General features: G+C 41.4%; 2 protein-coding genes and 1 long non-coding RNA gene across 9 annotated transcripts in view; 2 read left to right on the forward strand and 1 right to left on the reverse strand.

Annotated features, from left to right (window-relative positions):
• The window catches only part of dnm1b (dynamin 1b), a 68,971-nt gene that overhangs the window by 29,686 nt on the left and 18,304 nt on the right, over positions 1-20,981 (forward strand). For all 7 annotated transcript variants that reach the window (XR_014206050.1, XR_014206051.1, XM_082169731.1 and 4 more), the window contains exons 6-15: positions 1,831-1,991; positions 2,192-2,334; positions 4,057-4,192; positions 4,334-4,401; positions 4,639-4,777; positions 7,104-7,190; positions 7,320-7,390; positions 7,828-7,879; positions 14,849-14,860; positions 15,839-15,952. Coding sequence is in view for 5 of the 7 variants with exons in the window: in XM_082169731.1 (XP_082025857.1) it covers positions 1,831-1,991; positions 2,192-2,334; positions 4,057-4,192; positions 4,334-4,401; positions 4,639-4,777; positions 7,104-7,190; positions 7,320-7,390; positions 7,828-7,879; positions 14,849-14,860; positions 15,839-15,952 (983 nt within the window). In the remaining 2 variants the exon portion in view is untranslated. The remainder of the gene's footprint in view (positions 1-1,830; positions 1,992-2,191; positions 2,335-4,056; positions 4,193-4,333; positions 4,402-4,638; positions 4,778-7,103; positions 7,191-7,319; positions 7,391-7,827; positions 7,880-14,848; positions 14,861-15,838; positions 15,953-20,981) is intronic.
• Positions 8,900-12,937, forward strand: LOC309498816 (uncharacterized protein). Its single transcript, XM_082169742.1, has 2 exons — positions 8,900-9,386; positions 11,021-12,937. The coding sequence occupies exons 1-2, from the start codon at positions 8,991-8,993 to the stop codon at positions 12,488-12,490; spliced, it is 1,866 nt and encodes a 621-aa protein (XP_082025868.1). The 5' UTR covers positions 8,900-8,990; the 3' UTR covers positions 12,491-12,937.
• LOC309498827 lies at positions 16,788-18,655 on the reverse strand. The gene is made up of 2 exons (XR_014206053.1): positions 17,848-18,655; positions 16,788-17,356 (listed from the first exon to the last, which is right to left on the reverse strand). It is a non-coding gene; the product is annotated as an uncharacterized lncRNA (long non-coding RNA).

A 20,981-nucleotide genomic window follows, 5' to 3' on the forward strand; every position in this document is an offset into this window, starting at 1 on the left:
AGACTGAGGAATAGTCTAAAAATCTAGTCTAATCACCACCACAACAAACAAGGTATAGCGGAGGATCTTTCCAAATTTTAGATAAGACCCGCCCTCTCCACTTTTTGAAAAGTTTGATTGATTCACCAGAATGATTGACAATTAGGAGGACCAATAGTATAGGTTACCCACCAGGAAGTAAAACATCCTCCGCTATACCTTTAATATTATTTATTTATTTATTTAAAACAACCCAAACACACCTATATACATTTGGATGCTGCATTAAACAAATTCTTAAAGGGATCATTTTTTAAAATAATAAATCAACTCCATAGCTGGTTCCAAGCATAGACAGTATAAGAAAGGTTCCAAGTGATCAAGGGCTTAGGACGTTCCAATTCAGCCCATTGCAGTTTCCACCAGTAGTGGGCGCACTCGTGCAACGTAAGCAATGACGTACATCCGAGTGAACGAGACGGAGGGAAGTTAGCAAGTGAAGGGCATGACAATTTTAGACTGGAACGCAGCCATGGACTCTCTGTTTGTTTTCATTAGTCACATGTGTTCCTTTGTTCTAGTTTCCCGCCACTCATCAGTTCCCGCCACTCATCACTAATTATCCCAGCTGTTGACAGAGTATCACAGGGTATTTATATTAAATACATAAATATGTAAATGTATTTGTAGTATACTCAGCATAATATAAATGTATTTCAGATACATTTTAGTATATTTATTTTTCACTACGGTACAGTTACTTTTTATTTTATTTTATTAAATTAGGTAAGGCCATTCCATGTAACAATTTACTCCCAAACACTGATAACCGACTCACTTAGATAGTGAAATAGTAGTCTATAGGAGACAGACTTCTGTTATTACATGATGAGGCATTGTTCAGAATATAGTTTCTAATCTATAATAAAAACGAATACCTTGGTTCACCCAAAATTTAAACCTCTACCTGGAGGGAAGTCCGGATTGTTCACAGTTGGTGTTAGAGCAGAGGCTAGCTTAGTTCTTCCCTTGAAACGACAAACAGCCCTCCATGCCTTAAGTGCATTTATTGTTACGGGGCTATCACAATTCTCCAAAATGAAAAAAATGAAAAACAAATCCACAAGGGGAAGTTTTGATAACGATTGTTCAAGATCTAACCACGTTGAAGAGTTATCAAGAGCAACCCAATCAGAAACATATCTTACTGTAGATGTGCAGCTTAATATTAGGTAAATCCATTCCTCCCATTGATCCTGGTAGTTGTAGTGCAGAGAATTTCAGCCTTGGTTTGCGCTTGCTCCAGATAAAGGAACTGAGCCTTGCTATTCACATCTTTTAAAACCTTTTTAGAGAACAGGATAGGGATCATTTGAATTGGGTTCAGGAGCTTTGGGAGGATAGTCATTTTTTATAAGAGCCACTTTTTAGTCACAGATTGGTAAAGTATGCCAATGATTTAAATCTTCTCTAATTTTGTTGATGCAATTTTAAGTCCAAGTATACCAGTTCATTATCAAGAGCTATTCTTTCTGCACTTGTGGATGACCTTTCTCCTCTCTCTATTATTCACTGACATTGATTACTTGTCACATAGTGGATTCTTTTTAGCTAGCTCTGATTAGTTAACACGGTTCCCATTTATTTCCTTGTAACTTTACATGTAAAATTTTATTTGGCTACTTTAAAAAGTCCACCTCATGAAAATAGATTAACAGCTACTGTATTTTTTTGCATGTTCTGAAACTATTTTGATTTGATTGATTTTATATTAGTTATGACTATGTCCAATGTGCTATGTTTTATTATGCTGATTGTCTGTAACTACTTCAAATTGGATGTTCCCTTTAGGCTACATTGGGGTTGTGAACCGCAGTCAAAAGGACATTGATGGCAAGAAGGACATTACTGCTGCCATGGCAGCAGAAAGGAAGTTCTTCCTCACCCACCCAGCCTATCGACATCTGGCCGATCGCATGGGGACTCCCTACCTGCAGAAAGTGCTTAATCAGGTAGAATGACACAGAGAGCATGTGGGGGTTTTTTTGCACGTTTTTCAGCATTTTAAACACCTCACTGCCATTTTGATACAGAAGAATATAGCCTTAAGTATATTGTTATCTCACTGTCTTGTAAACAAACATAAATCATGTAATATACTGTACATTTGAAAAATGTTAGCCAGTAACCAAGGGTTTTCATTCTCATCTAGCAATTAACTAATCACATCCGAGACACCCTGCCAGGACTGAGGAATAAACTTCAGAGCCAGTTACTGTCCATTGAGAAAGAGGTGGAAGAGTACAAGCACTTTCGCCCCGATGATCCTTCTCGCAAAACCAAGGCTCTGCTACAGTGAGTCTTATATGTATTACCCACTTGAAAATGTATAGCTCAAGCACATAGACAACCATTCAAAGGTTTGGGGTCAGTAAGAATAAAAACAAAAACAAATTAATACGATATTAAGCAAGAACTTATTCAATTGTAAACAGTAAAGACATTTATAATGTTTATATAAAAAAAAAAAAAATTAAGAAAAAGAAGAAAAGTGGGAAGATGAGAGATGTTATTTTTTTGTCATCATTTGGGTCTTAACAGAAGCGCTTCCTATTAATCACTTCCCTGAGATCCGGTCTCTTCTTCCTCACATCTCGCCTCCTCTGTGCTCGACTCCTCGAGGGAGGAGGAGCGCGAGTGGCCACGCTCTCCCTATGGCCCTGCCTCCGGTCCTTGGACTGTGGCGGGACAGAACCCCCAGAGACTTAAGCCGGGGATATGGATCGGCGCGGAATATATTTTCTGAACCCTGCTGACTGCTCCCTCGCCTCTCTAAACTTTCCGGCCACTGTCTCAACAGATGTACCAAAAGGTTCAGAGGGCGAGACTGGAGCATCGAGGAGAAAATTATTTTCTTTCTCCCCGATTGTCCAGCCTACCACGATTGACTTCCTGTTTTTCATGCCCCCAAGCCAGATCCATGACGTCCAGCAATTCCCCATATTACCCTGGCAGGTTGAGAAGACTCAGTACAGATACTTTCCTGCCTTCTTCAACAAAATCCACTTCCTTTTGCGGATTTTGTCTAGATGATGGCAGCAATATACTATCAGATTGCTCAAGCACGCGATCGAGGTGTGAGAAAGAGCCAGCCCTTTCTCAAACTCCTTTGCGAGCTTGACTTGCAAACCCCACAGCTGAAGCCTGAGCCGCGGGACGCAGATGCTCGTCCCACATCGCTTGAGCATAGGGACAAATGCAAACAGAGTTTTCTCATTGAGAATTTCTCACAATGAGCGCATTCAGAACCTTCAAGCACTGAACGCTCATGCTCCTCTCCCAAGCAATAAACTCATAGGTTGTGTGTGTCCTCAGATGTCAAAAACCTGGGACACGGAGGCACACACTTCCTAGAACGCTTGCTTGAATTTCCCATGATCTTGCCTTCACGACGCGTTAACAATACAAATGGCTCCTGAAGACAAAAAAAGCTGATGACGTGTGCTACGAAGAGTACACGTATATACGTAAGAATACTCTTATACTTCTGGGTGCTCTGATAATAATGTAATACGGACTGTTGCCAACCAATCTGTTTGAAATGTTTTTTCACACATGCTTCAGACACTGGATACTCTGATGGCGACCCCATAGCGTCCATCCTAGACACAGTGTAGAGTTCCTATTCGAAAGGGAACTATTTAGCAGCACAACTGTTTTAAACTTTTATACAAAAAATATTTTTTTCTTGATCTCCAAATCAGCATATTATAATTATTTCTGAAGGATCATGTGACACTAAAGACTGGAGTAAAGGCTGATGGAAATTCAGCTTTGGCATCACAAGAATAAATTACTTTTTAAAATATATTAAAATTGAAAAAAGTTATTTTAAATTGTAATAATATTTCACAGTATTTCTGTATTTTTAATCAAATAAACGCAGCCTTGGTAAGCATAAGATAATTCTTTCACAAATCATTAAACAGTAGTGTATCTTTATTTGTGTGTGTTTCTGTGTGGTGGTTTGTATTTTCTGTGACTCACACATAGAACTCACTATTCTCTGGTTTAAAGGATGGTTCAGCAGTTTGCAGTTGATTTTGAGAAGTGCATTGAGGGTTCAGGAGATCAGGTGGACACGGTGGAGCTGTCCGGAGGTGCAAGGATTAATCGCATCTTCCATGAGCGCTTCCCCTTTGAGCTAGTTAAGGTAATTTTACCATACTGTGACAACTGATGTTCTCTGAGATCAAAACAATGCAGTGCTCATACTTTCTGTGGGATTATTTAAATTATATTCTCTCATATTATATATAAAGGAAGTGTTTCTCTGTCTGTTAATGGTGACTAGATGGAGTTTGATGAGAAAGAGCTGCGTAAGGAGATAAGTTACGCCATCAAGAACATCCACGGTATCAGGTGTGAAGCCTCTACCTCAAACAGACAGAGTCAAACACATTCGCCAACTCACCTGCTCTGAGATCAAACTCTCTTTTGATGTCACTGTGACATTTTGAACAACTGCTTGCTAGATATGAAGTACTGCACCAGGAGAACCATGTCATGAAATATAAACTGCAGCCACAAACTAATCAGGAACTGTAAAGCACATAATTTAGTTCTCTGACTGCTCTGTTCATTTCTTTTACTTGTCAGGACTGGTCTGTTTACTCCAGACATGGCCTTCGAGACTATTGTTAAACGGCAGATCGCCAAGATTAAAGAGCCATGTCAGAAATGTGTGGACCTGGTCATCACCGAGCTGGTCAATACGGTCAGGCAATGCACCAAGAAGGTAAACCTTACTCCATGTCTGTCTATACCGTATACCCATTTGACCTTCATATACACTACCGTTCAAAAGTTTGGAGTCAATTTTTGAAAATAAATAAATAAATAATTAATTATGTTTTTTATTTTATTTTATTCTGCAAGGATGCATGAAATTTATCAAAGGACTAAACTAGACTAGACTAAATTGTTACATAAGATGCCTACTTTCTATTCATCAAAGAATCATAAAATGTATCAGGGTTTCCACAAAAATATTTAGCAGCACAACTGTTTTCAACTTTGATGATAATAAGAAATTTTTCTTGAGCACCAAAACAGCAAATTTTGAAATCTGAGGAATCATGAGACACTGAAGACTGGAGTAATGGCTGCAGAAAACTTACTTTGCCATCACAGGAAAAATTTACATTTTAAATTTATTCATATAGAAAGTTGTTCCCTTTCAGTCGCTCACGTTCAACGTAATGTCAGCCCTCTCTACTATCAGACTCGGCTATGCGATTCAGTTTGCCTGAAGGGGCATTCAGTTCACCCGTGCTCTGGCGGACAATGCCCCTGTGCTCAGGGCAGAGATCGCAGTCCTACTGGCGAAGGACGCGATTGAGCCGATCCTTCCAGCCGATATGAAGACCGGCTTCTACAGCCGGTTATGGCCAATCTTGGACCTATGTGTCCTGAACCAGTCCCTTCACAGGCTGCCTTTCAAGATGCTTATGCAGAAACGCATTTTCAAGTGCATCCGTCCCCAAGATGGTTTGCAGCGATTGACGATTTCTTCGCTTTGCATTCGAGGGGCGGGCATATCAGTACAAAGTCTCACCCTTCAGGCTGGCCCTGTAGCCCCGTGTCTTCACGAAAGTCGCGGAGCTGGCCAATGCTCCCATGTGCGAACGTGGTGTTCGTATTCTCAACTACCTCGACGACTGGCTTATCCTGGCCCAGTCGAGAGAGCAGTTGTGCGAACACAGGGACATGGTGCTCAGTCATCTCAGCCACCTAGGGCTTCGGGTCAACTGGGAAAAGAGCAAACTCACCCCTGGGCAAAGGATCTCTTTTCTCAGTATGGAGCTGAGTACTCGGTTACTAATGTAACCCTTGTTCCCTGAAGGAGGGAACGGGAGACGTAACATCCCGTCGCCACCGTTGCTGACCATCGCTGTACGGCCGTCACTATCTCGGCTCCTCAGCGAAAAACAATGTGTGCGTGTTTATACCCGTGCTGCGGGGCGCGTGATGCGATTCACGCATGCCAACGGTCATTGGCTCGTTCTGTAGACAATCGAAGATGATAGTGCTCCCTGTAGTGATCCCAATTACGTCGTCACGTCGACGTTACGTCTCCCGTTCCCTCCTTCAGGGAACTAGGGTTACATTCGTAACCGAGACGTTTTAAATTGTAATATTATTTCACAAAATTACTGTATTTCTGATTAAATAAATGTAGCCTTGTAACTTCTTTCTTGAACATTTAAAAATCTTACGACCCCAAATTTATATTCTCACACATGTACATGTATGTATATATATATTACATTTATATAACCATATCTGATGTCACTTTAGTTTAGAGTGAATCTAGTAAAGCCTTTCAAGAACCGGTATAGGTCATATTTAACCCTAAAATAAAACAATAAAAAATAAAGGTAGGCTAGGCAATTTTTTCCATAACCACTTTTTGTTATTCTGGTTGAAACTCTCTTCACACCCTGATAGCAATCAATAACAGAAGTGGTCTTAACATAAACAAATGTACAAATATCGTCTGTGGAAGTGTCAGTACCAAAAAATGTTCGTCAAAAATCATACGACGTTCGACCGGCCTGTCAGCGTATGTATTTCCATACCTCCGCACATGAGGTAATTTAATGGCGTCTCTCTTATTACGCTTTGCTGAAATAGCCTGCTATAGCATCGAAATTGCGAACCCTACCTTTAAATATTAAAAAACATTTTGCCTGAAGAAAATGAATAATATATATTCAAATTGTGGCATTTATAATGTAAAAATTATTTATTTAATGAAATATAGCATTTCATTTATGATAATGTATTTATTTATGTTAATTTTATTTTTTATTTTTTTATTTCTATATAAAATTTTGTGTGTACAAACAAAATTACTCTTATTACTCTTAACTCAAAACCAAAACATTTAGACACATTAAAATAATTAGAATGGGGTGGGGTATAAGTAATTTAACTAATGCACAATTATTTTCCGCACTTAAACAATAACTGAAATCTCTTGTCCATTTGTCTGTGTTAATAAGATTTGTTAATAAGCTGACAGTGGTAGTAGTTGATCCAGTATGTGTTTTGTGTGACAGCTGGCTCAGTACCCCATGCTTAGAGAGGAAATGGAGAGGATTGTAACCCAGCACATCCGTGATCGGGAGAGTCGCACCAAAAATCAGGTACAGCCCATCTAACATGCACCTGCCAACCCTTTACGTATACAAACTCATGTGGTAAAACCAAGCTACAGCTTTAACTGAAAACTAAGTAGTGAAATGTGTATTGTTGTTTTCTTTTTCTGTCATCAGGTCATGTTGCTAATTGACATTGAGTTAGCATACATGAATACCAATCATGAGGATTTCATCGGTTTTGCAAAGTAAGAACATACTAACTATTTACTAAACCTTTTACTAAATCCAGCATAAGGTATGCTTTGCATGCTGGTAAAAGCATGGGGAGCTGGTTGCTGGTTTGCTGGTCACCAGCATGGGAAACGGGAGAACAGCATGACTATTCTAACCAGCATAAACTAGCCTGGACAAACACGGAATTCATGTCTAGTTTGATGATGTCTAGTATGTGGATCAGCATAAGCCATTTTGTTCTCCAGCTTAACTGGTTACATAGCTGGTAAAGTTATAGTCATCTAATAAAGTATTGCTGGTTAAGATCATTAAGAAGTCTGATGGGGGCACCAGGACATCAGTATCTGCTTTTCGGCAATGACCCCCAACATTCAAACTTGGTCTTGTGGCTAGTTGCAGTCTCTTTGTGTTCTTTATGGATATTTCTGTTTTCTGTTCATCTCTTCAGCGCCCAGCAGAGAAGCAGTCAGATGAATAAGAAGAAGGTTGCTGGCAATCAGGTAAGCAGAAGACAGAATGAACAGATGCTGCATCCTACATGCATCACACAGCCTGGCAGATGTTTGCCGCCTCACTCAAACATTTTTTATGTAGGAACACCAGAAGTAGGTCTATAATTGGACACTGCATCACTAAGTGTCTGTCATATTATGTGATTTTAATTATTCAGAACAGGGGTGGGTGTTTTAAAATGCTCTTGAAAGGTAAGAAATAATGAGGAAGCCTCTGGGTTTTAAAACTAAAATATTTTTAATTGTAAATTAAATAATATAAATGTAGAACAGTATTATTTAATAAAATATTTAAATTAAATTATAACACTTTATTATATTATATATTAACTTATATATTCACAAAACTAATATATAAATATATTACAATTTTATATTACATCTGTACTTTTGTTTAATTGCAATGTGCATAACTGTTCTTCAAAATGCATGATAGGCTTGCCTTTAATTTGGACATGTCATGGCCTTTCATTAGGCCTTTATCAGTAGTTTTTTTTAGAGTACTTAAAATTTTATAATGTTCTCTGAGGTCTACTCATAATGTTATCAAGATGGAAACATGAAAAAAAACACTCCAATTTAGAAGCAATGGGCTATTTTCTATCCTGTTTTTGAACCTCTCTTTCAAACACTGACGCATTCAAGACTTGGAAGTAAACGACCACTGCTATGATTGGGAAACAGTTCCCTTTCAAGGGAACTCGCGTTGCGTCGAAATTGATGCTATGGGGAACGCTTTGCGTGATGACGTCTTGAAGCACATGTAAAATCAGTCCAATGGTGTGGCGGAACGTCAGAGGCGGGTGACGTCACGTACCAGGAAGCTATAAAAGCCAGCCCGAAACAGAAAACGAAAGCTTTCTGAGTCTTCAGTTGCGCTCTGTGTGAATCTGTCCTTGTTATTTGGTGTTGTCTGTCTATATTGCATTATATATTCAGTATGGCGAGTAAGCAGCAGCAGTTTAGAGTGTGTGTTCACCCCTGCCCACGTTATTTAACGAGTGGGGACACTCACACTCTTTGTGTTGTCTGTTTGGGTGAAGAGCATGCCCAGTCAGCACTCGAGGGTGCTGGCTGTGAGCATTGCGATGCGCTTCCTATGCGTACGCTCAGATCCCGCCTGGCTTTATTTAACCAGGATCGCGTTCCCCAGGGCTCTGGTCCCGCCGCTGCCGAGGCACGGCGTCGATCACAGACCTGGGGTTCGCAAATGGATCTATCAGTGGATGTTGAGACGGGCTCTGCCTTATCTCAGCCTCTTTCTGATAGATCCAGTGCCTCTCATCAGGGTGTGGAAGCACGCGTTGCGGTTTCTTCCCCCCCGATGGAGGCACCAATACTGCAATTGTCCAGCTCTGAGGAGTTGGACGTTGTTAGTATTGACGCTGAGTCTGAGGATTCGCCACCTCAGTCTCATGCGTTTGAGGAATTGCTCGATGTTGTTACAAGGGCTGTCGAGCGATTATCTATTGAGTGGCCAGAAGATTCGCAGGGCGTTCGTTCGAAAAGCAAGCTCGACGAACGTTTTCTGCCATCTCGTGCACAGCCTCAGCGCAGAAGCCTTCCGTTTTTCCCCGATCTCCACACCGAGGTGTCGAGATCGTGGGGAAAACCAGTATCGTTCAGAGTTTACACTGCACAAACATCCCACTACTCCACTATACATAAATATAAAGAGCATGGTTATGGGGAGATGCCGAAGGTGGAGGAGACGCTTGCGAGCTATCTCTCTCCAGCAACGGCATCTTCTCTGAAGGCTCCTGTATTACCATCTAAACCAGTAAAATTCACTTCCTCCCTGGTTCATAAAGCTTATGCCGCCTCTGTGTTTGCACACTATGTCCATAATGCAAGCATACCAGGCAGAATTATTGGGTGATTTAGAGGAGGGCGGGGGTATTGGTCCCGATACTGTGTCCGAACTGCGTAGAGCCACAGATTTGTCTCTCAGGGCCACCAAGGAGACGGCTAGATCCATCGGCCGCTCTATGGCAGCCCTGGTGGCCACTGAGAGGCATCTGTGGCTCAACCTAAGTGATATAAAGGACAAAGAAAAACATGTTCTTTTTGATGCACCGGTTTCCACTGTAGGTTTATTTGGAGATGCAGTTAATAGTGCTGTAGCTAAATCTCAAGAAGCTTCAAAACAGGCAGCTGCACTTCAGAAACTTCTCCCCCGCCGTTCTTTCTATGAGGCTGCTGAGCGGGAGCAGCCTCACTCCTCTAAAAAGAGCGCTGAGCACCGTGCCACTCAGAAACAGAGTGTTTCCTCCCGTGCTCCCCCGCAAAAATCTCGGGGACACGGAGGGCGCTCTCAAACCCAGCAGTCTTCGAGGGGTAAAACGGATCTGCGGACCGTTATTACCGCCAAGAAGGCTTCTGGGAAAAAGTCCTGACGTCCGAGGGCTCAGGACAAATGAGGGTAGTCCCCCCCGAAGCAGAGCGGTCAACACCTTTGTTTTACGGTGCCCGTCTCTCTTCGGTGCCCTCAGGGGACCGGTCTGCCAACCCTGCCGCCTCCGGTGTTTCAGGGCGCAGCGGTCTCCGGCGAGCACATATCTCAAGGTCCACCCGGAAACGTAGTGGCCTAGGGATGCCCGCCCCCTCTGAGGAGGGTGTTAGAGCAGTCTGTTCGGTCGTTCCCTGCCGGTGCGCCGTTACAGGGCGACGAACCGACTACTCAACAGCAACAAAATCCAGAAACCAGTCTCGAGAGGCTGGTACCTCTAGTAGAATCTTTGACAGCGTGGAAGCTACTGTCAAATGTTTCTCGTTGGGTCCTGCAGACCGTGGAAAAAGGGTATCAGATACAATTCAAGAAACGCCCACCTCGGTTTATTGGGGGTCCTGCCCACAGTGGTGGGCCCCGAGCAGGTTCTGGTTATGGAACAGGAAGTAAACACTCTGTTAGAGAAAGGGGCCATAGAATATGTACCTCCCCCCAACAGGGAAACCGGGTTTTACAGCTGGTACTTCATAGTTCCAAAGAAGGACGGGGGATTGCGTCCCATTTTAGATCTTCGAGTTCTGAACGAGTCAGTCATGCAGCTCAAGTTCAAAATGTTAACGTTGAGACAAATCGTGCCACAGATCAGGTCCGAGGACTGGTTTGTCACGATAGATCTCAAGGACGCATATTTCCATATTTCCATCCGTCCGTGTCATTGGAAGTTCCTGAGGTTTGCTTTCGGGGGCAAAGCATACCAATATCGAGTTCTTCCATTCGGCCTGGCTTTATCACCCCGCACTTTCACCAAATGCGTGGATGCAGCTCTGGCGCCCTTGCGCCTTCAGGGTATTCGCATATTGAACTACATCGACGATTGGTTGATTTTAGCTCAGTCGCATCAGTTGGCGATTCGGCATCGAGATGTCGTCCTCGCCCATATGAAAGAGCTGGGGTTACGGATGAACGCCAAGGAGAGTGTGCTTTCTCCACTTCAGAGGACCACTTTTTTAGGCGTGGTTTGGGATTCAGTGTCGATGCAGGCGCGCCTGTCACCGCCACGGATAGATTCCATCCTTGCAGCTGTGAAAAGTGTAAAGCTAGGCCAGCTACTCACTGTCAAACAGTTCCAGAGACTGTTGGGTCTCATGGCAGCAGATTCCAACGTGATACCTTTTGGACTACTGCACATGAGGCCCCTGCAGTGGTGGCTCAGGACCAGGGGGTTTTCCCCGAAGGGCAACCCATTTCGCACAATCAAGGTCACGCGGCGATGCCTACGTGCCTTGGTTATGTGGAAGAAACCTTGGTTCCTGTCCCAGGGCCCAGTGCTGGGAGCTCCTTGTCGTCGCAAACTGCTAACGACGGATGCTTCCCTCACGGGTTGGGGAGCGATCCTAGAGGGTCGCTCATCTCAAGGTCTGTGGGAAGACCATCATCGTTCCTGGCATATCAATCGCCTAGAGATGTTAGCTGTCTTCCAGGCTCTGAGGAGCTTTATCACAGATCTCAGGGGACACCATGTGTTAGTGCATACGGACAACACGTCGGTAGTCGCCTATATCAACCACCAAGGGGGTTTGCGCTCGCGCCCATTATCCAATCTGGCACGCCATATCCTCTTGTGGTCCCAGGGGAAGTTGCTGTCACTCAGGGCAGCCTACATCCCCGGGGTCCAGAATATAGGAGCAGACACTCTGTCGAGACAGGGGCCGAGGCCCGGGGAATGGAGGCTCCACCCCGAGGTGGTGGAGCTGATATGGAGGGAGTTTGGCCAAGCACAAGTGGATCTGTTTGCGTCTCGAGAGACGTCTCACTGTCCACTTTGGTTCTCCCTCACGCATCCAGCTCCTCTGGGACTTGATGCTATGGTACAGACGTGGCCGAGGCTACGTCTGTACGCCTTTCCCCCAGTTGCTCTGCTCCCGGGAGTTCTGGAGAGAGTTCGCAGGGACCGGGTTTGCCTGCTTCTTATAGCCCCGCGCTGGCCGGGCAGAGTATGGTTTCCCAATCTTGTGTCCCTCCTCGACGGGCATCCTCTGGAGCTTCCTGTCAGGAGGGACCTTCTGTCCCAAGCAGGGGGCTCGATTTTTCACCCCCGACCGGAACTGTGGAACCTGTGGGCTTGGCCTCTGAGGGGGCCCAGCTCATAGAGTCAGGTCTCTCAACTGAGGTTGTTGAGACCATTCTACAGTCCAGAGCTCCCTCCACGAGGAAACTTTATGCCCTGAAGTGGAGAGTATTCACTTCTTGGTGTAGTGACCGTCGGTTGGATCCAGTCAACTGCCCAATTGGTACAGTTCTGGAGTTCCTGCAGGACCGGTTCACTGCAGGTCTGACCCCGTCCACTTTAAAGGTTTATGTGGCGGCTATAGGTGCTTACGACATTCCTTTGGGTGGAATGTCTGTGGGGAAAGACCCTCTGGTATCTCGTTTCCTTCGTGGCACTTGGAGGCTGAGGCCTGCAGTTCGCTCTAGGGTGCCACCTTGGGATTTGTCCATTGCGCTGCAAGGCCTTTCCCTGGCCCCCTTTGAGCCCATCGAGGAGGTTCCTGAGAAATTCCTAACTCTGAAAGCTCTGTTCCTTCTCGCCATTTCTTCTCTCAAGAGAATAGGGGATCTCCAAGCATTGTCGGTTACTCCGTCATGCTTGGAGTTTGCTCCGGGTATGGTTAAAGCTTTTCTTCATCCTGGACCGGGTTATATCCCCAAGGTCCCCACTAATGTGGCTAGACCTATTGTTCTGCAGGCCTTCTGTCCTCCTCCTTTTCAAAATGCGGACCAGGAGGCGAATAATTTGCTTTGCCCTGTTCGGGCGTTAGACGCTTATGTCCACAGAGCTGCCCTGTGGCGTAAAAGCGATCAATTGTTTGTATGCTTTGGGTCCCCTAACAAGGGAGGTCCAGTGTCTAAGCAAAGGATGAGCAAGTGGGTGGTTGAGGCTATCTCACTTGCTTATGAGGTGGCTGGGCAGCCTTCTCCTTTGGCTGTCCGGTCGCACTCTACTAGGAGTATGGCGGCCTCTAAGGCCCTTTTATCAGGAGTATCTTTACAGGACGTTTGTGATGCGGCAGGCTGGTCCTCACCGCACACCTTCGTCAGGTTCTACTCTTTAGACCTAGACTCTACTCCAGGGTCTCAGGTTTTGTCTTCCTAGTGCTACTCACTTGATTTCACACAGGACAGACATTTGTAGCTATGGTGGCGTTGGTATAGACGTTCCCCATAGTGTCAATTTCGACGCAACGCGAGTTCCCTTGAAAGGGAACGCCTCGGTTATGACTGTAACCTCGGTTCCCTGAAGAGGGAACGAGCGTTGCGTCACCTTGCCATATCTCCTTCATGCCTGTCAGCAAAAATGCTTTATTAGTCTTGGTTGTGGCAAATAAAGTTTAAGTAGGCTACTTGGAGGTACCACAGTTATGGTTGGCAAATGATAACTTATGGTGTTTTGTGTTAACTGAATTATGAATGAATGTACCATATTCATCGTTTATCCTTTTTGACAGTAACAAAACAGAAGATGTCACTCACTGAAACTGTTATTCAGGATTACAGCGAATGGCTTAGATCAAAACTATAAATGATCTACATTCTTTCTTCCATATCTGGGAATCCCCACATTAACCCTATAAATGCAAAAGCAAATGAAAGAATCGCTAATCACAACTATCACAACTAATCTTTTTGACTGTGGCGCTACAGAATAAATACTCAGTATATATTAAACAATCTGTATCAGACAAAGCAATAGTGACATATGGTAAAAACATTGTTAACTGTGTTGCGACCAATGTCGGATCCAATATAGTCCGCACTGCGTCACAGTCACAGTGTCTTACTGATGTAATCTGACTGAAACTTCATTAAAAATAAAGTTCATCCATGCGTTCTTAATGTTAGGATGGCAATGCAAAGACTGTGTTTTTCCACAACGTGGCACTTTAAAACGTATTGTAATTCCCAGAGGCATATCTATCGTTTTTGTTGTTGGTGTAATCCTTGTGTTTGCGTCTGTTTCTTATATACTACGAAATGACGTGCGTGAATTGGTGGGCGGAGCTAAAGAGACAATCATGTAGAAGTAGGTGTTGATCTGATTCCTGGTTTCAATAAAATCTGTTTTTGGACTAACAAGGACTCAAGTGTTGAGTTCTGAAACTTACAGGATATTTTTTATAGTACAATGATATCTTATGTGTCAAAAGATCAAGGAAAATTAGATTTTTCAATTCATGACCCCTTTAAGAGTATTGTGATCTACATTTTTGCTATTTCTAGTTAGGAATAATTCACATATTGAGCCTGAATTATCTTATTGCGTGTTCCATTTAATCTTGTATTTCTTGTGTTCGTGGTGTGAACTGGTGACTGAAATGTTTTAGCATCTTTCTGCTACTTTTGTATTCTGTTCATCTTGTCTGTTCTCTCTGCTGCCTTTTCCAGTTTATAATTACCTATCTTAAACCCTGTCTTTGCTTTGCTACTGTTGCTATGCCAACACGCCTCAGGATGAGATAATGGTAAGTGTGCATTGACTGCGGCCTCTTTGGTGTGTGTGTGGTTTACTAATGCACTTTGCCGTTTTAATATAAAATGTATTTAAAATAAAGCATTACATTTTGATTATTATGGTCCTCATTGTGGTGTTTTTTTGTTTTTTTTTACAAAAAGACAAATAGCTGGTTATGATCATTAATTAAGCCTAATCAGTACTAATCACTGTATTTTTTTTATTTTTTTTATTTACTCCTAAATTGAAAAAAAGCAACCAAATAATATGACATTTTTAAATTCATGTGGATTTTTGAAGTACAACTTTTAAATGGGATTACAAATTTGCTAAAACACTACTGTTCAAAAGTCTGGGATCAGTATATTTTTTCAAATATTTAATGTTTTTGAAAGAAGTCTCTTATGCTCATCAAAGCTGCAGTATTACTATTTAATCAAAAATACAGTAAAAATATTAGTACAATTTATATTTGTTTATTATTTTTATAAAAACTTTGATAAATTTTTTTCATGATTCCATGAAGAAAAAAACATTCAAAAGAAAAAAACGAATGCGTCTTTGCTGAATAAAAGTATTAATTTCTTAAAAACCAAAACGTTTGAACGGTAGTGTAGATACATTTTCACTAGTGGTCTCAGACTTTAGGACCCCACTGTATTTGCAATGTTCTTCTGAGAAATCCCACACTCACATACACAGAATTTTGAAATTATAACGTGGAATACTTCTGGAATACTTGATTCTGATTGGTCAATCATTCTGCATTCAGATATTTTTGTATGACTGCAGAACTGCACAATTGGTCATTGTCCCAACTAATTTCCTACATAGCTTTGCATGTTTATGTCTCTCGTATCATGCTTCATTATTCTCACACTAATTTTTAACCAATATTACTTGTTCATTCATTTATATATTTGATAAGTATAACAACGACTGTATGACTGTATAATTTATTACGTCCCACACGTTTGCCTGTGTCTAGGTGATCAGAAAGGGTTGGCTGACCATCAATAATATTGGCATCATGAAAGGAGGAGCGAAGGAATATTGGTTTGTCCTGACCGCTGAGAATCTGTCCTGGTACAAAGATGATGAGGTGAGTCCCCTGATGTCTTTTCTTGGTTGCTTTTCATTTAGCAAAGCTTTTTATCTGATGCAACTCACAGTATACGCATTACAGGGGATGGTTTCCCTGAAGCGGCCTTGTTTTCTTTTCATATACTCTGTGCTTTTAAGTTCAGTATTATTTCCATCAGCAGTAAGGCTATATTTATTCTAAATTCACAATGAAAGCATCTTATCCTCCTACCAGTAACCCATGCTGTAAATGCACCGCTTCATTGGATTCAAGAAAGGAGAATGAGATGAATGAGGCCATACAGTATAAATGAGTGCATTAGTTCTGTTTTTTACTTCAGTAATGGCCAGGTATTGCCGTCTTGATGGTCTGATCAAGCACAGGTGTTATGGTACTTTTGTGACCCCCACCCTACCCCCACTGTCAGTCCTGAGGCATGAGGCATGAGGAGAAGCAGACCAGGGGCTGGTGGGAGGGCTGCTCTGGGGGTTGGGAAGGTGGCATATGGTTTTCATTACCATACATACCAGATTTTGGTCCAACACTTCCCAAAAGGCCTTGCTGTAGTTAGTTTAAGCATGAAGAGAAAGTCCTTTTAAAACAAAGGAGTTCCTAGTCCAAAATGACTTAAATTACATTTAAAAAAAAATAAATCCATTTTGCATATAATTGTTTTTCATTTAATCTCCTCATTTAAAAAAAAAAAAAACACACCCCCACAGTTATGTCCTGCCTGTGCCAAAACAATTTCTTTGTGGTCCAAGTGGATGAAATAAGAGTCCAAACAATGACAATTATACACAGCGAAAAGATTTTTATTTTCCATCAAGTCAACATTGCAGTGAATCACATTTCTTTCTTTCTTTCTTTCTTTCTTTCTTTCTTTCTTTCTTTCTTTCTTTCTTTCTTTCTTTCTTTCTTTCTTTCTTTCTTTCTTTCTTTCTTTCTTTCTTTCTTTCTTTCTTTCTTTCTTTCTTTCTTTCCACACACAGACATGCTCACACACAGACAGTATATAATAAATAAATATAATAATATATGTACACACATATATTATATAAACAAATACTTTTATGTTAGATGCAATATATATATATATATGATCCTGAATGTCTCCAGGGAAAGTTTTGTTCGATTTAGCTAACTAAGATATGTAACCCCCTTCCTTAAACGCACTTAAACACAAAGACGTTACTTAGCACATAAAGGAATGCAGATTTCCATGGGTAGACATACAGAAACATGATGACGAGAGTGTTTCTGAACAGAACAAGATGATGTGTGTGAACCCCCACACAGCCTAACCAATGTGCAGACTACTGTACAATCTCTACGCCCTGAACAGGTAGTCTGAACACTGGGAAAGCGGGGCGGGAATGGCACTTCACAGGGAGATGAGTCCAACAGCACTGAGGAATGAATCTGTACAAAACATTAACGATCATGATGTACAACTTGAACATGCATTCTGTTTTTCAAATCTTTTTTTGGAAGTAAGCATAGAAAAAGGGAAATGAGAAAGTTGATATTTATTAGTGACTTTTGACTTTGTATTTGCTTGAAAATGGAGCATTACAGCAGGCCGTTTGCCATGGTCATATTGCATCAGTTTTACTTGTTTAATTATTTCATGATTTATTATTAAACATATTTCACTTGTTTATTATTTAGAGAAGCTTGCCAAGATGCATTTCAGACCTTTTAGAATGTATACACTTTTTGCTCATGTTCTATAAACATATATCCATTATTTATATCTATCTATAATTTATCTATTTTATTTCATATACCCATTTAAAATTCCCCCAGTTTTCCTAGCTGTTGGACAGCCCATTGTCCCACTTTAACTTTAAACTTTCAGATTTGTTTCTACCATATGCAAATAATAAAAACTTCAAAGGGACAATAAATACCTCAAAAGTTCATGCATCTGTGGCAATCAGATTTGGCATTAGACGTTTCGATTGTCCTCCGAAAACCTCCATCCATCCTTTTCTCCGTCTCTGTCTCTCTTTTGCTCTTGCTCCTTTCGGCTGGACGTCCGATTGTGTGAGATGCCAAAGAGTGGTGGGTGAGTGGGGGAGGAGGAGGAGAGGAGGGTCCTTTAAAACCTCTGCGTGTTTGATGGTGGTACGAGAAGGCAAAGAATGTGGGTGGCAAGAAGAGTTAGGTTTCCTGGCCCTTTCACTCCCGTCGACTCATAAATCCCCCTCAGATCAGCGGCAAAGTCTTAGATAACAGATATACAAAATGATGATATACATGCAGTATTTGCATCGCAAAACTAATTTGTAACGCACAGCGTCTTTTCGTACTTTTTCAAATGTAGATTTTTCAGAATTGACGTGGCAGACTTTTGACTTTCCCCTGGAAGAGTTGAAAAGAGGCAGAGGGAGAGAAAGAGGTGGAGCTTTTTTTGGAGCATTTTTTCCCTCCGCCTTAAGTTTATGTTTCTTTTCTCGTTAAACAGGAAGTGAGAGGTCAGAGGTCACAAAAAAGTAAGACAAGGAAAGCTGGTACTAATGAAGACCTGTCAGACTCAACATTTTCTTTGAGATGTATTTCTGTGTGTGTGTGTGTGTGTGTGTGTGTGTGTGTGTGTGCGTGTGTGTGTGTGTGTGTGTGTGTGTGTGTGTGTGTGTTTTTCTATCCCGGTGGGGACTTCAACCTGAATGCACACTGAATCATGGGGACTCGTCTCACAGTGGGGACGTAAATTGAGGTCCCCATGAGGAAACAAGCTTATAAATCATTACAGAATTTGTTTTTGTTTTTTTTATGTAAAAATGCAGAAAGTTTTCTGTGATGGGTAGGTTTAGGGGTAGGGTGATTGTAAGGGGATAGAATATACAGTTTGTACAGTATAAAAAACCATTACGTCTGTGGAGAGTCCTCACAAAGATTGTGAACCAGACTTGTGTGTGCATGTGTGTGTGTTTGTGCGTGTGTGTATGTGTATGTGTATGTGTATGTGTGTGTGTGAAGTTGTGGGTGGTGGTGCTGACTGAGTTTCTTGGCATGGAGGCGGAATTGTAATATCTCCAGATGTGTAGTCATGTGGTCTGTACCTCTCTTCATGCTGCTATTTATTCTGAACCTCACTTCCTTTACTCGTACTGGATAAAGGGCTCTTTATCCTGGCCCTTGTGTTTTAAAACATGCCTGCAGAATTAAGGTGCTTCGGAAGTTAGTTCACATTAAGGCTGAAGTTCATGCTCACCACAGAATGTTTCTCTGAAATGCAGCAGGGTTCTTATTAAATGTTAAATAAGATGCTAACATGGATGTGGCCTATAAACAAGAGACATAAATAATCCTCACACTGTTTGATCCGTCCTTGGTGTCGGGGGCTCCCCTTACATTGGTTTTTGTGGACATTAATCTCTGAGACTGGCAGTGTGGATGGAAAGTTTATCGTCACTAGATGACACCGTCTGCTTGGTCAGCGTTCTGGAGCCTTGTGTTTGAAAATCAGTCTGAATTTCTGAGGTTTTTAAAGGAATGCTGTGTTCAGCTGAAGTTCAGCTCTATGCCAAAGATTCTGTCGATTACCACAGGCAATCATTTAAACTTCTTCATCAGTTTTCTAAAACAATCAAAAGTGTGTTTACAGTAATGCATTTACAATGGAAGACTTTTCACGAGAGTATAGCTATGACTTGAACATTATGTGTTAACATGAGAGTATATAGTCACTTACTGACTAGTCACTTAAAATCACTTAAAATGACCTTCTGTGACAATTATTTTTGAGTCCTTGCCTATTTAGTGTTGATAAACCTAGTATTTTTCACATGGTGTGCACGGTTACCAGTTTACATGGCGACTGGTCTACCCACCCCCATCCATCCATCAGTCAGCTTTTCATCCATGTATCAGGCTATAGCCTTTACCAAACATTTATGTTTTTTAGACGCTCTCTAACACCAAAGTTTATAACAAATTGTAATTTTAGAAGAACTCACCATTGTGAGCTGTATAATAGAGTATATTGATCTTCATTATCGACACGCAGACTAAAGCATTGGTACCTATTCTACCATGGTCTGTTACCATCATATCTTTGCAATTGTTGGTGCATATTCTTTACGTTCACAGAACTTGTAAAAACTATCGGCTCCACTGGTATGAACTGAATTAGGGAAACAAGCTTTTCGGTGTGCCGCACCTAGTGATTGGGATCATTTTCAAAAATGATTTGAAGATACAAAACTTGGTGTCAATATGTATTTTTAAATCTTTGGAATTTTCAAATGTATTTAAATAAGTATTGGCACTGTTGTTATTGTAATACTGTAAGAATCTCTGTTGCTGCTCATCTTGGACACTTCTGAAAAAGAGATTCTTAATCTCAGATTAAAGGACAATCAATAAATAATCTTATAATATATAAGTATATTAGAGTTCTGGCTTCAAGTATGGTTAAGGTTAGCTTCTATACGGATAATTTTGTGTTGATGCTAAAATGAATTCCTCTGGTGGTTTGTAAGAAGGTTACTCAATATGTGCATGCTTCACCCTGTTAACATGCAAGTGTTTTCATCTTCACTCCCTCTTCTCCTCCTACACTCTTCATGTCATCTCTCAATAGCTTTTATATTCAAAAGGAATAAGCATCAATCAAAATGACAAATCAAAATTTTCTGTCCCCTTTAGGTATACAAAAATAAATAAATATAATAATAAAAAGAATACCCACACTTTAATAGAGTACAGTTTATTTACTTCAGTCTATACAGGATTTCCATCTCCAGCTTGTGTGTTCCTGATTAAGTGTATGAGTCATAACGCATGATACTCAGTGTGCCATTGCAGGCTTCCAGTGTGGAATCAATACTCGCATCACAAGTACGTGTTAACCCTTTAATGTGATAGCTGCTTTGGACGAAACACAAGCACTAACAGTGTTGTTTAATACCCTTGAATTTGTACCATGTATTCATATACATGCAATCATGAAAGAATTCTAGGCTATGATACTACCATACAGAAGCGTGCAGTATTGTATTCTAAACATAGCTCTATTCTGTGAAGCTGCTTGTTTTTG

This window comes from Leuciscus leuciscus (genome assembly GCF_965113295.1).
Source record: "Leuciscus leuciscus genome assembly, chromosome: 5".
Lineage (NCBI taxonomy): Eukaryota > Metazoa > Chordata > Actinopteri > Cypriniformes > Leuciscidae > Leuciscus > Leuciscus leuciscus.

What these genes read in the sequence shown, in the direction of transcription:
- LOC309498816 (XM_082169742.1), top strand. Translation starts at nt 8,991, where the DNA reads ATGCGTACGCTCAGATCCCGCCTGGCTTTATTTAACCAGGATCGCGTT. An exon ending in GGCCAGAAGATTCGCAGGGC is followed by an intron (nt 9,387 to 11,020) that starts GTTCGTTCGAAA and finishes ATAGATCTCAAG; the next exon opens with GACGCATATTTCCATATTTC.